We start from the raw sequence: 13,023 nt of genomic DNA on the forward strand, positions 1-13,023 counted from the left end.
GCGCCCTCTGCTGGTTGATAATTAAATAGCTGCAAGGCAACATTTGAATTATGTCTGTTTTTCTTTATTAGCTAAACTTATTTCTTCATGCAAAATATGATCAAAGCAGCTACATTTGAGATTACTGAGCTGTAAAAATTTATGTCTGGGAATTTAGACCAAATCAATAATTATACGAATGTGTATGTATATGAATATCGTTCCCTTTAAGGCCCTTTTTAACTGATGAAACGCTCAAAGTATAACCAAAAAGATTAAATGCACGCCCAAAATACGACCAAGGGCAGTCAAGTAATGATGCATGTTGCTTTTTTTCCTTTTTTGCTGACTTCGCAGACCCACAAACAGATGTTAGACACTTTCTCCAACTCACTGCTGCCATCTTATGCCAACATCTTTGCACGGTGCTTTGGTGAACTAAAACTTTATTTAAATCTAAATCTAAGTATCTAAATAAATGAATGCATAAATAAAAGCAGATCAGATTAAACTAATAAGTCCCAAAAAATATGTCAGTGGACAACAATGAAATGTTATTGTAGATTGTGGACTCGTATTTTGGCAAGCCTTAGTGATGGATTTATTTCTCACTTCACAAGACATTAATTGTTGGACTGGAGTGGTGTGGATTATTGTGATGATTTATCAGCTGTTTGCACTCTAATTCCGACGGCACCCATTCACTTCAGAGGAACTGTAGGTGAGAAAGTGTTGTATGCTAAATGAAGAAACTCATCTACATGATGCATGGCCTGAAGGTGAGCATTTTTAAAGAAGGGTAAGGGTACAGAAAACTTCCTCACAATGATATCACGAAGCTAACGGCTCAGAGTTTATCACAAGTGATTTCCACATAACTGCATAAACCGTGTAGAATTTAACAAAAGTAAGAAAGGGCCATCACTATTAGCATTCCAATCAAACAACTTCAGCAAATATAGGAGAAAGAGAAGAAGGAGAAGTACAAGGATTATTCATGGGTCACAGAATGACAAAAGAATTTAGAACTGAATACAGTTTTTATCTTAAAATTAATCAGAGAGCAGAAAGGGCAGAGTATTAACCAGGACATTATTTGTAGCAGAAAACGTCTTCAGCATCAATTTGCTAAGAGTTCTGAAAGAACAAAATAAAGGCGTAGACAATTTGACCTCAACATGTAATGTTATTTTCTTTGATATTTTACTTTATGGTTTTGTAAATACTCATGTTGGTATTAAATATTTCAGAAAGTTCTTACTCTGTGGAAGCTCTGATCCTTTCCTCCAGACCATCAATCGTTTTTACATACTTGTCCAAGACCATTTGTGTGAAACTGTTAAAGGTTCTTTAGAAACATGAAGTACATTTACAGTTACTTAACAGTACAATTGTAATAATAATAATAATAATAATAACAATAATGATAAAACAATATGAAAGTAAGACGTATGCTGCACAGAGGCATTTCCTTTAAAGCAGATGTTACTGTGCAAAGATAAGCGCAGCTGTCCAGTTTATTTCTTTTAATTCAAGAACTTATCAAGAAAAGTAACTTTTCTTACTTTTGTGCTTCCTCAAGCTTCTTCTGAGTTAGCTGTCCACTGTCAGTTAACTCTTTCATAAAAATGCTCTGCACTTCATCCCAGTGCCTATTAAATATGAGGTACATTTTATTTGTTTGAAGATTTTACAGCTCTCTCTTTATCATAGCATAGACAGCTAAAATGCTCACATGTGTAAAATTCTTAATCTCTGCACATTTAAAACCAAGGAAAAAACTTGCCTGTTGATCACAAACTTATTTGTTACACTTTACCTTGACGATTGTTCAAGTCCGTCGTTGTTAATATTTCTGTTGATCTCAATGAAAACTCTGTCCCAAATATCAAAGCATGTTGCTTTAATTTTGCTGTTGTGAACATCAACAAAGAAAGTGGCTTTATATTTTAAGATATTCTTAAGCAATAAATTATTTTTTCATTTAGTGAAAGCATTTGTATGATTAAATCCAAACAATTGCTGAGAATGCATTGAACTTTATGACGGCCAGGATGTAGATGAGTTTGTTTCTTTAGAAGAACAGATTTGGAAAGATTTAGCATTGCATCACTTGCTCATCAATGGATTTTCTTCAGTGAATGGGTGCCGTCAGAATTAGATTCCAAACTTTTCTTTTCACAAGACATTAAATGATGGATTGGAGGTGTGTTATGGATTATTGTTTTGTTTTTATCAGCTGTTTGGATTCTCATGACGGCACCCATTCACTGAAGAGGATCCACTGGTGAGCCAGTGATGCACTGCTTAATTTCTCAGGAAAAAACAAACTCACGTACGTCTTGGATGGCCTGAGAGTAAGTACATTTTCAGCAATTTTTTATTTAAGCATACACACACAAACAAACAAACAAACAAACAAACATCAAGTCGTCACGTTTTATACCGTAAATGTTGCAGTTGGTCCTCATATTTCACATTTGATGTAATTTGGTTTTTCTTGTTTATGGAGACATGAAAAATTTCATTACTAATAATATTCCACATTTCATAAAGCGCACCCCTGGAGATACAAAAGAAAAAGAAATTATCGCAATAATAATCAAATGATAATGATGAATCGCCACACGATTTTCAGTTTATTTGCATCGTCACTGTACAAGCGTAGTATGCTCAAATGTTTTGCATTATGGCATCTATAACATATTTATAATGCTCAGATTGACTAGAGTGGGATTAAACCTATTCTTACTTTAAATTGGACAAGATGTCCTTGCCTACTAATTCAGTGAGAGTGTCTTCAGTGTCAATAAAAAAATCATTAACTTCAGACATCCCAAGGCCATTTTCAGACAATCTTTCATAAAATGGAAGAGGGTATACTGTCGCCATCTTCACAATGGCCCTGTGAAACAAAAAGAAGAGTCGATGGATATACGTCTATGCTTCCACATTCAAAGGATGCTCAAACAGACTTATTAAACTGGAATGCAGTTCATTCATAAGGCACATCTTATGCTTTTATACCCACACAATAAGCATAACAGCATTATGAATGATTAATGGATTTTAATCCATGCATATTTACTTGAATCATGCCTTGGGGTCTGTGGTCTCAGTTATTAGTCATACAAAGTTATTAATTCACAGTCATTCATTATGCACTGTGCGCACTGAATGAAAAGTACTGTCATACTTACCAGTTAGATTGATTGAATCTCTCATCTCCAAAAACCCCATTACCCCACCGATCATATTCTAGGGCAGCATTGTCAAACAAATCACCAAACCGCTCGTCCGCCCAACTAGATAAAGAAAAGAAGTTAATTCAGTCATTGCATCTACCATTGCTTGGATACGGTTCTTCGTTCAACGGTGAGGTTATTCGTATAAAGAGCAACAATCCAACCAAACTCAACTTGGTGAAAATAGAAATGGATCACCCGAAAAAATGAACATTTTTGAAAATGCACTCATCCTCAGGGCACCCAAGAGAAGAGGTAAACTGATTTGTTCATCAGAATCCAAACGGTTCACATCACAAATCATTAAAACGTTTTTAACTTTAAACCTGGATAAAGCAAAATTATCCATAATATTAAAGTCATAAGAAGCACTATTGTGGATTGGTACTTTGGCCAGAAGCAACGGTTTCAAGTTAAAAGTGAATTATCCACTTCACAAGAGATTAATTGTGAATAAAGATTTCACACAATTAATATTGTGGATTTTTATCTGATTGTTACGGCACCCATTCACTGCAGAGGATCCATTGGTGAGCAAATAATATAATGCTAGATTTCTCCAAATCTGTTCCCTCAAAATAATTCAACATCAACTTTCATTGATCTCCGTTCAATTTGCAATTATTATTAAATAAAACCAAAACTAAAATCTTAAATTTAGTGCGATACTTGACTTGGAGAGAAGAGAGCACTGAAGTGATGTGTTCTCATTTTTTTTTCATCAAAAGCTGCGGCATTGCTCAAAGACTGCAATCGAGGTAGTTGTCTTTGACAGATCTCTACACAAAGTTACAGTAATCCAGGCACAAAGTGATAAAAATGTGAATAACTAATACTCCAAATAAGGTTTTAGTTTAGAAATAATTCTAAGATGATAAAAATGGCTTCTTACAAACAAATGAAACCATTTTTTTAATACTAAGAGATGGATCCATTATGACGTCATATGACTCAAAATAGGACTCAAAGGACTCCTTGAGGAAGGCGGATAAAGGATATAGTGTTTGCCAAATTAACAAAACATGTTTATACTTAAGATATGAGTGAAACCTCTTCAAAGCCTCCTCCAAACACCAACTCACAGTCTAACTGTTTGAAGAGAATTTAAAGATCTACAGTGTCAAAGTGGCGCTGAGCTCTTACAATTATCAATCATTTATCAATTTTAGAATAGAATTCGTCTGAGAGGTCATTCCAAAAAATAGGGTCATGTGAGTCAAAACTACCTTACCAGGTTTTTTAATTAAAGGTGAAATCAACAAATCAACATCTTGGATGACCTGAGTTTGAGGACATTTTCAGCAAACGTACATTTTTGGATGAACCATTCCTTTGATGTGTTTTGCTAGTATTACAACTAAATTGAGATTTTCTTACGTCCAGGCTTGAAGTCCTGTCTCTGGGCTAATAAACGTGTGATATTTTTCTGTATCTTTCAACACTCTCAGCTCTTTCCATCTCCTGCAACCCAAACAGCTCAGAACTTGGTTAATCATAATACATCAGTATTTTGCACATTCGTCATGTCACTTTTTTTAACATAAGACTAAACTCTACATAAACAAGCATAGATAAAAGCGCTATATACATGATGGTGACATGACTTGAGATTCAAGTAACTATTATCGTCATAGTCTTACTTTACAGCAGTTAAATATTTGTTGTGGAATGGCTGGCTCTCAGTGTAATCCAGTAGTTTATCCCAGTAAAATGCAAGAACTCCGGATGCAGTTCTGTCAAATACATAGTCCTTAAATAAGCAGGCCACGTTTTAGAGTAAACATACAGCTTAACACAAAAGTATTTTGTGTAACTTCAAAGATGAGTATAAAAACATTAAATATATAAACCATTTTCTATATAAAAATCCCCCATCAAAACAGAAAATAATGCTCTGAATGAATGCAATTACCTCAATGTTATTAGAAACTCATCCTTCTCGCTCTCCTTCTCTATGGAGGAAATTTCCATGATCTTCTCTCTGAGCATGTCCACTGCCGTTTGTACACTAAAAAATAAAACTGAGAACTGAAGGATGACTAAAGTGAGTGCTATATGACATTGACTATATGACAAAACAATACCTGCATGATACAATCGTCTTAAATCAAGAAGTATCATTGACTTTGTGTGCAAAACAGATCTTACTCGTCAAAAAGTTGACTGATGTCTGTCTTCCCAACCTCGGCCACAACTTTTAGGACCTCAACCACTTGGGGCTGTGCCACCCTGTTACGTGCCACAACAAAGAACATAACTTCCAGTCAACATGAAAAATAGTTTGATATTAACATATAAACGTCTTCACCTTAACACTGATAGATACAAAAACAGATTAATAAAACAATATGTTTACAATACATTACCATCAAACAACTGTCACTTTTTTGAATGATATATATTATTTAATTATTTCAAGGGGAAAGAGACATACACTTTGGACAGAAGGTGGGCGAAGAAGCCCAAGGGATGGCTGTAGATCGGTGGAGCTCCTGGAAGGTAGCGGGACTCCACATATCTGCATTAAATAAAACCAGCGAACAACGTTTTAGCCATCTATTATTTCAAAAAGATCCTGAGAAAATGATGCGAGGCGGTGGAATTGAACTATACACTATACTTAGTTATAGTCATCCAGCAGATTCAGTAAGAAAAATAATAATAAATTACTTCCAGAGGTCCACCAATGTCTCGTTTTTGAATATTCCTTTATACATGCCAATTTCTCTGTAAGAAGATATATCACATATTGAAGAGGTTTCATCAAAACACATATTCAGAAACAGACAAGTTCAACTTTTATACATAGCAACATTCCCTTGCTTAATTCATTTGCATGTTGATGAAATAATAGTTAAAAAGTTATACAACAAAATGGATTAATGGGATGAATGGTCTTCATACTGCACAGTGTCTCTGTTCCTAGGGAACGTGTTTATCAGTCGATTCAGACCGTCACCGCAAAGGCTGCCCAGTCTTTGAAAAATGCTGTTAAACACACACAAGGAACAACATATATTGATGATCGGGATGATTCGAAATTGCTCCGAAGGAGAAAAAAAAAATTCAGAGGAGCTTCTTAAATCTAGGCAGACTGTGTTCAGCTTTATCATTCATCATTTAAAGGTTTGTTTAAAGTGATTAGTGCAAATGCATCCAGCGGATGAAGTACTCACTGCAGCGACACGATGAACGGATCGTGTCCCGCAGCTCTTTGCTCAGCACTAATCTTCTCGATCATCTCCTTCACGGAAATCCACAAGTCTTGCATATCAGTGCTGTACACCAAAAAACAATGACCGTTTTTACATCCCTCATTCCAAGAAAAGTCATAGAAACACGCTGTGCTGTACACGCTGTTGCATTTTGAATTAATCATTGCATTGCTTTTTATTTTTAGGGTTGAAGGTAATGTCCATAAACATGCTGGTAATTTTCTGCAATTTTTTTTTTACAGTGCATGGTTTATGTTAGCTTTACATCACACGTCTCTGGTTTTACCCTGTTTTTTTGAACTTTTTTTCTTTCAGAACCGCTTCTGCAGCCCCTTTTAAATTGTCCAAGTTTTTCAAAATGCTTCAGCTCCCAACGTGAAGAGTTTATCTGCCATTTCATAATCTTCTTTTAGGCTGACGCTTTCCACCTCTGTATGTATATATATAAAAAAGAACCTAAATCAGCTAAAATATAAGCGAAGGTGTAAAATTAAAATTGTTGTATCAAGTCCAACTGCAGCTGCCATGTCTATTAAATACCATATCAGATAACAATGAATTTAGATATATGAGAAAACAAGCATTATCTTACCTTTAAACAGCAGAACAGCTAAGATTAAGAAAGCTAGTGACTTATTCATTGTTGTTTCTTTCCCTGAACAAAAACGAAATAACAGAAAGAGATCACAACATATTCACGACTTAAACATCAGGAGGAAAAAGCTGTAATCTATTGACGTGAACTTTCATCTGTGTGCAAACGCCTACTGAATTGACCTTGCAGTCCGTCTGCTGTGAAATGTTTCGGTGTAAACTCTGAAGGTCACAACAGTAGTGCAGACCGTAGATATTTAATTGCTCATTTGTAATTTCGCTCAATCAACTGTAAATTTATCAAAATCGGGATAGTAACGCATGCATGCCGAACTAGAAAAAAAACATATCAGATTACAGGGACTGAAGTAACGCAATTTGTCCAATTTAAAATCAATGTAGGCCATGGGTTCAATGCTCTTTACCAATAATGTAGATCCACGTGAAAGTACATGGTGCGTGTGTGTTTTTGTCTGGGTAAACATTTCTTCAGTCGACATCGGTTTTTAGGGTCAGTACGTCATTAGAGAATAACACATTCTGAAAATCAGGAGTACAGTATGTCAGAATTATAGGAATGGTGTACACTTAAGAATATTGATTAATTGAGGTATTAATGCTACAAATGGGTCTCAGCTCCTAAAGGAAGTCGAGACTTTCTAAGTTCTAAGTGCTTAGAATAAACCAAGAATAAATTATTCGGTCACGCTTTTTTTTGATGGTCCCTTATGAATATTCTGTTGACAACAAGTAACTTCAACTAACTTTTATTAGAGTATAAGTAGATTGTCAAGATTGTCAACTTATTCTAACCCTAACCCTGCCGGTCTACTAATACTCTACTAACACTCTAATGAAGGATAGTTGACATGTAGGTGGAAAGTTATTTATTGTGAACAGAATATTTATAAGGGATCATCAAAATGAAGTTAAACCAGTTTTTCTCGTTCTTAAAAACTCAACACTGCTAAAAATAAATCAGTTTGTTCTCTTTTTATAATGTGAAAATGCATCTGTACTGTATAATGCACTTTTTGCATGAAGCATATATTACAGCTGTATTTAGATTTTGTGTTGTTTTGAATATTGTTCAGACAATATTTGTCAAGAATATTATAAATACAGGAAATTAATATTGTGCTTTTTATTAGATTTATGAAGATCAAACCACTTCGCTTAATGTAGCTTTTATTATCTTTATAAAAAGCTTCTATGTAGATTCTTACTTGATTCCAAAAAAATATCTAAAAATAAATTTGTTCATTATTTTTTTCTTAAAACATGACAATTACTTTTTCTTTGACAAGAAACTCCTTCTTGATTTAATCATTTTGATATTTTGGCTGGAAACTAAATTAAAATCTAAGAATAATTATTTTACTAATAATTTCAAAATATGGCCTCAGAGAAGTTATTTTTCACCAATAATGTCCATGACCTTTTAGGTCTTAATAGAATATAGCTGTTTATCTTTTTGCCTAGTTTTGGTTTTAAATTAAAATATTTCCGAACATGCCAGATAAAATTGGTTATGGATCTATCATTGCATTATTTTCATATTTCATTTCATTTGTATATATTTGCACTGGATATATTTTTAAGCGTTGCCACATGGATCCAGATGTTATTGATATTAAGCTTTTTAAATTCATGTGTTAAGATGCTGTATGATAAAATAAATTAAAACTGATCAAAAGAAATGCAACAAATCGTGTTTTAATGAAAACAAAGGATTGCATTCAAACAGAGTGGAATTAATTTTACTCAGTGTTCAAACCCATTGCAATTATCCTGGTATTCTTTCAGAGGCAGGTATGCAATAACAGCATCTTCGTTACAGTTAAGTACAGTTAATATACTGCTGGTATAATCTCTTTTATTGCTTCAAATACAGAGTTTACTCCAACAGCAGGTCCCAGAAATCATTAAAGCTGTCGATTGAGCGAAGCATGGAATTCTTCAAGACTCTGAGGAGCAAATTGATATTGTGAAGCTTTCTGACAGTACATGATAATATTGACTTTTTCTGTTCAAGTGCAGATATGGTAAGAAAATGATCTTCTTACACAAAAGTTGGATCGATCCTTTCATCGAAGCCGTCAAAAAGATTAGAATACTGATTCAGTTTATCCAGGGTCTGATGAATGGCTTGAACAAAGTTTCTTTATAATTGAAAAGCAAAAAGAGAGGCAGGAAAATATGAACTTTGAAAAAATGGCATTTAAGAACAAACATGACTTTGGGTATTTGCATTTTCAGATTTTGCACCTTTTTCAGATAGTTTAACAAATTCATTCTTGTGCTTAAATCAAAACGCGATCTTTCCTTACTTCGGTGCTTCTTCAAGCTGCTTTCGAGTGAATGCGTTACTTTTCACCAACTCATCAATGATGATGTTCCTCATATCATTCCATTCGCTGGAAAAAAAGAAGAAGTTTCTTTTTGATTATTTGACTACTCATCAATGTCCTCCAACAAATTCACGACCTCACCACGCTGGATGGTGGAAATACAAATGGATAAAAGGACATTTCTTACCTCATTGTTCGATTAAATGTAGCTCCCTCAATAGCTGCACGATCTTCAAATCTGAGATATTCGCTCCACAACGTGACGACCAATTTCCTAATGATTCTACAGCCAACAAACAATGATTTTAAAAAAGACTACTTATTCTTTTTTACTGGTTCTAAATGTGTTTTATCAAAGCTTCTTGTTTAATTTTCTTACCGCAAAGGCAGTAATAGATAGTTATCTTTGCTATTGGTTTTCTCCTTGTCAATGACTGCAGTAAGTAAATACAAAGTGATGCGAATTAATTCCTCCAACATGGTTTGTCTGCAAGACAGACTTAATATATTAATATTTACATAGTAAACAAACATGAGCCTCGCACAGATGTTTTATGCTTCCTACCTGTTAGAGGATAACCTGTTCCCTTCGAGAGTAAGGGTTATGTGGTTAACTTTGAGAAGAAACCTGTTGATCTCAGAAATCCCAAAGCCGACTTCAGACAGTTTTTCATAAACAGGAAGAGAGTAAACAACCACGCTTTTGGCGACAGCCCTGTGAAACATGCAAAAGAAACTTTAGGTATCTTTTTTATTTTAAAATTTGGTTATTAGGTTCTGTCAGACGTTTGTGGTTGCAAATTCATTTACCATAAATTCTCTGACATTTCATTTCACCACAAACAAAGTTTAATGTGAGATTTACCAGGTGGACTGATTGAATCTTTCCAAGCCAAGAGCTGCATTTCCACGATTATAATATTCCTGGGTCGCAGCCTCGCAGAATTCACTAAAATAAAGTTCTTTCCACCTAGAAAAGAAAATATTAATGATAATGACAGATATATAAAAACAACATTCAACAGAATTCCACTTAACAGTTATTCAGATTAACATACTAACAGTGAATCATTATGGTTCAAGCGATTGCAATCATAATTATGACAGCAGTTTAGCCTGAAAAAATGAAATTGCCCTGGGAATAATTATTGTATTGGATTAAATTGCACATTTTGCACAATATTCTTCTTCCTTACTCCAAAAAACTGCGCTTTGTTTCGGGGTCTAAAAGCACATGATACTTTTCACTTGAGTTTTTCAACTTAGTTAGCTCCGCCCATTGCCTGTAACACACAGGCAAACATTTTCGTTAATGCTCATTTTACTTAATTTTCTTATATTTTTGTGCATCACTGTACTATTACTTCATTGAATCCAAGTATTTGGCATGGAACGGTGGGCTTTCAGTGTGCTCCAAAACTTTATCCCAGTAAAAAACAATCAGTACAGATGCAGTTCTAAACAACAGAAAAAGGAAAATAGTTATTTATTTGAATAAACTGTCTTTTAAACAGAACGAGTACAATTTAGAGGTTAAAGCTTGTTACCTTAATGATATAAGGAAATCATTCTTCTCTTTTTGTCTTTCCAAAACTGAAATTTCAAAGGCCTTCTGTCTGATCTGATCCATAAGTATCTGAACGCTATAAACAAGTTCATGTGTGGTTAATATGACATGCAATACAATCGGCTAATGTGTGCGTTTTAACCCAATACTTTATATGTGGAGGGTGCTTTGGGCTCTGACAGCTCTTACTCCTCATGAAGTTGGTTAAAATCTACTTTTCCAATCTCAATAACAGTATTCACCCCAGCTTCAAGCATGTTCACCAGCTGGGACTTCACCACCCTGCAATACCAGAAACACACAATGCATTAAATACAGCATTAAACATGTATCCAATAGGGGATGTATTGAGGTCATACGCCTTAGCCAGAAGGTGACTGAAGAACTGCATGGGTTTGCTGTAGACTGGAGGAGCTCCTGGAAGATAGTAGGACTCCACTTCTCTAATAAACAAGTCACATGATTAAATCAAGTTATGAGCAACATCTGACATGGTGGATTTGTAAGGTCATTATATTCAATGCATGAACACATTTTTGACCAGAACCTAGGCAAAGCAACACTAGAGTTGTGTAGTCTCAGTGAACACATGCTTACTTCCAGATGTCGGCCATTGTGTCGTTTTTTAGGGTCTCGCGGTAAATCTTTATATACCTGTAGAAGAAAAGCACGCTCATGGGTAACACTCGTGGGTTTCGGAAAACTGGTCAGAAGTAAATGAGACCCGTTACCGTCTTAACCGTTAGATAGTAATGCTCTTACGGATAGAAAAACTCATCAAAGACCTGCCGAAACGTTGCCCCAAATGTACCACCAGCCATTAACGTAAAAAATCTCCTGTGAATCAAAGAACGGAGGCCATAAATGAATATTACTAATTCACCAAAAAGAATTCATGACATAAAATAAAACAAATCAGATCTTTTTCTAATATGTTTGGTCTGTACATATTAAGATTTATAACTAAGCTTGTAAACCATATTTTAAGGAGATTCTGAACATTTGTGAATCGTTTTCTTGACATTAGCTCAGAATAAAAAGTCATTATTATTATACATTAATATAATCACAGTGGACAGACTTACTGCGGCAATATAGTTAAACTCTCCTGGCTCTCTGTAGCACGCTCACTATCTTTTCGAGGTTTTGCCAACTCTCTTAAGCCTTCCACGTATCCTTGAATAGAAACTCTGTACAATGAAAGAAAATTGTTATGATCAGGCAACAGCCAAACCAACAATAGCACTGTATAATCCATAACTGACCTTACCTTGATTTTCTAAACTGATCATCTCTCACTAATTTCTCTGTAGCGTTTCTGACTTTCTCCAGGAAGTCTAAAAAGACTACAGTCCCAGAGTTAAGGATCTGCTGTCGCAAGTCATAAGATCCATCGCTCTGCACACCTTTAAAATCATAAACAGGAACAGAACGAGTATTACCTACCACAAAACACAAAGCCAATTCATCCACTGCTACTGCCTTTCTCTAATGAAATAAATAGTGCACCGCGAAGACGGGAAAAAGTACCATACCACAGCAGCAGAGAAATGCAGTTAAGCTTAAGATGGCCAGAATCTTCTTCATGTTTCTGCTTAATGCTGCAAGAGAGGAAAAACGAGAGGTAGCACTACGCATAACATCCAGGATTCAGAAAACCGAAGTCAAGGGACGTCCACTATTATTGACGACAGAAGCGATAAACAATACCCTTTGAGTGCACTCAAAATATCCCTCACTGCATGACTCCTGCTCAAATGAGTCATTATGAAACGGTCATGAGTAAATGTGTGCACACTTCAGCAGCGAGCGGGCCAGAAGGGCAGCTGAGGAGCATCGTGGGACTAAACAAACATTTATCAGGTAATATTTAACTGTTTTGTGGTTCTTACCGATGGAGTCCATTTAGATTTCCACAGACAAAATTGGACAAATACTGCAGAGAGGACCCTCTTTCTATTATTAATAGTTAGCATGGACATTTAAATTCTTGCATATTTTGAGGAGACTAGCATGAAAAAGACGATGTTGCACGGTCTATTTCATATTAGCAGAAAATAACATTTTACTTT

General features: G+C 35.1%; 2 protein-coding genes across 4 annotated transcripts; both read right to left on the bottom strand.

Annotated features, from left to right (window-relative positions):
• Nucleotides 1-556: 556 nt before the first annotated feature.
• On the bottom strand, nt 557-7,201 carry si:ch211-288g17.4. 2 transcript variants are annotated; one of them, XM_043218171.1, is made up of 17 exons: nt 7,032-7,200; nt 6,726-6,869; nt 6,401-6,502; nt 6,129-6,212; nt 5,895-5,951; nt 5,659-5,742; nt 5,373-5,453; nt 5,137-5,232; nt 4,865-4,957; nt 4,602-4,685; nt 3,180-3,284; nt 2,732-2,884; nt 2,426-2,542; nt 1,799-1,891; nt 1,545-1,631; nt 1,241-1,327; nt 557-1,116 (listed from the first exon to the last, which is right to left on the bottom strand). In XM_043218171.1, the coding sequence occupies exons 3-17, from the start codon at nt 6,493-6,495 to the stop codon at nt 1,032-1,034; spliced, it is 1,401 nt and encodes a 466-aa protein (XP_043074106.1). In that variant the 5' UTR covers nt 6,496-6,502; nt 6,726-6,869; nt 7,032-7,200; the 3' UTR covers nt 557-1,031. The 2 variants fall into 2 exon arrangements, with proteins under 2 accessions (XP_043074106.1, XP_043074107.1); XM_043218172.1 differs by lacking the exon at nt 6,726-6,869 and having other exon boundaries at nt 7,032-7,201.
• A 1,532-nt stretch (nt 7,202-8,733) lies between these two features.
• On the bottom strand, nt 8,734-12,764 carry si:rp71-15k1.1 (uncharacterized protein LOC322393 homolog). 2 transcript variants are annotated; one of them, XM_043218170.1, is made up of 18 exons: nt 12,662-12,764; nt 12,487-12,552; nt 12,222-12,357; nt 12,037-12,141; nt 11,714-11,788; nt 11,549-11,605; nt 11,311-11,394; nt 11,141-11,233; nt 10,932-11,027; nt 10,749-10,841; nt 10,581-10,667; nt 10,250-10,354; nt 9,950-10,099; nt 9,764-9,871; nt 9,572-9,667; nt 9,364-9,450; nt 9,100-9,195; nt 8,734-9,000 (listed from the first exon to the last, which is right to left on the bottom strand). In XM_043218170.1, the coding sequence occupies exons 2-18, from the start codon at nt 12,536-12,538 to the stop codon at nt 8,931-8,933; spliced, it is 1,590 nt and encodes a 529-aa protein (XP_043074105.1). In that variant the 5' UTR covers nt 12,539-12,552; nt 12,662-12,764; the 3' UTR covers nt 8,734-8,930. The 2 variants fall into 2 exon arrangements, with proteins under 2 accessions (XP_043074105.1, XP_043074104.1); XM_043218169.1 differs by lacking the exon at nt 12,662-12,764 and having other exon boundaries at nt 12,487-12,655.
• Nucleotides 12,765-13,023: the final 259 nt, after the last annotated feature.

Source organism: Puntigrus tetrazona, chromosome 19, assembly GCF_018831695.1.
Source record: "Puntigrus tetrazona isolate hp1 chromosome 19, ASM1883169v1, whole genome shotgun sequence".
In the NCBI taxonomy this organism is placed as follows: Eukaryota; Metazoa; Chordata; class Actinopteri; order Cypriniformes; family Cyprinidae; genus Puntigrus; species Puntigrus tetrazona.

What these genes read in the sequence shown, in the direction of transcription:
- si:rp71-15k1.1 (XM_043218169.1), bottom strand. Translation starts at nt 12,589, where the DNA reads ATGCGTAGTGCTACCTCTCGTTTTTCCTCTCTTGCAGCATTAAGCAGA. An exon ending in AAATACTTGGATTCAATGAA is followed by an intron (nt 10,668 to 10,748) that starts GTAATAGTACAG and finishes TGTGTGTTACAG; the next exon opens with GCAATGGGCGGAGCTAACTA. An exon ending in AGATTCAATCAGTCCACCTG is followed by an intron (nt 10,100 to 10,249) that starts GTAAATCTCACA and finishes CATGTTTCACAG; the next exon opens with GGCTGTCGCCAAAAGCGTGG.
- si:ch211-288g17.4 (XM_043218172.1), bottom strand. Translation starts at nt 6,495, where the DNA reads ATGCAAGACTTGTGGATTTCCGTGAAGGAGATGATCGAGAAGATTAGT. An exon ending in ACATTGGTGGACCTCTGGAA is followed by an intron (nt 5,743 to 5,894) that starts GTAATTTATTAT and finishes TATTTAATGCAG; the next exon opens with ATATGTGGAGTCCCGCTACC. An exon ending in AGGATCAGAGCTTCCACAGA is followed by an intron (nt 1,117 to 1,240) that starts GTAAGAACTTTC and finishes TTGTTCTTTCAG; the next exon opens with AACTCTTAGCAAATTGATGC.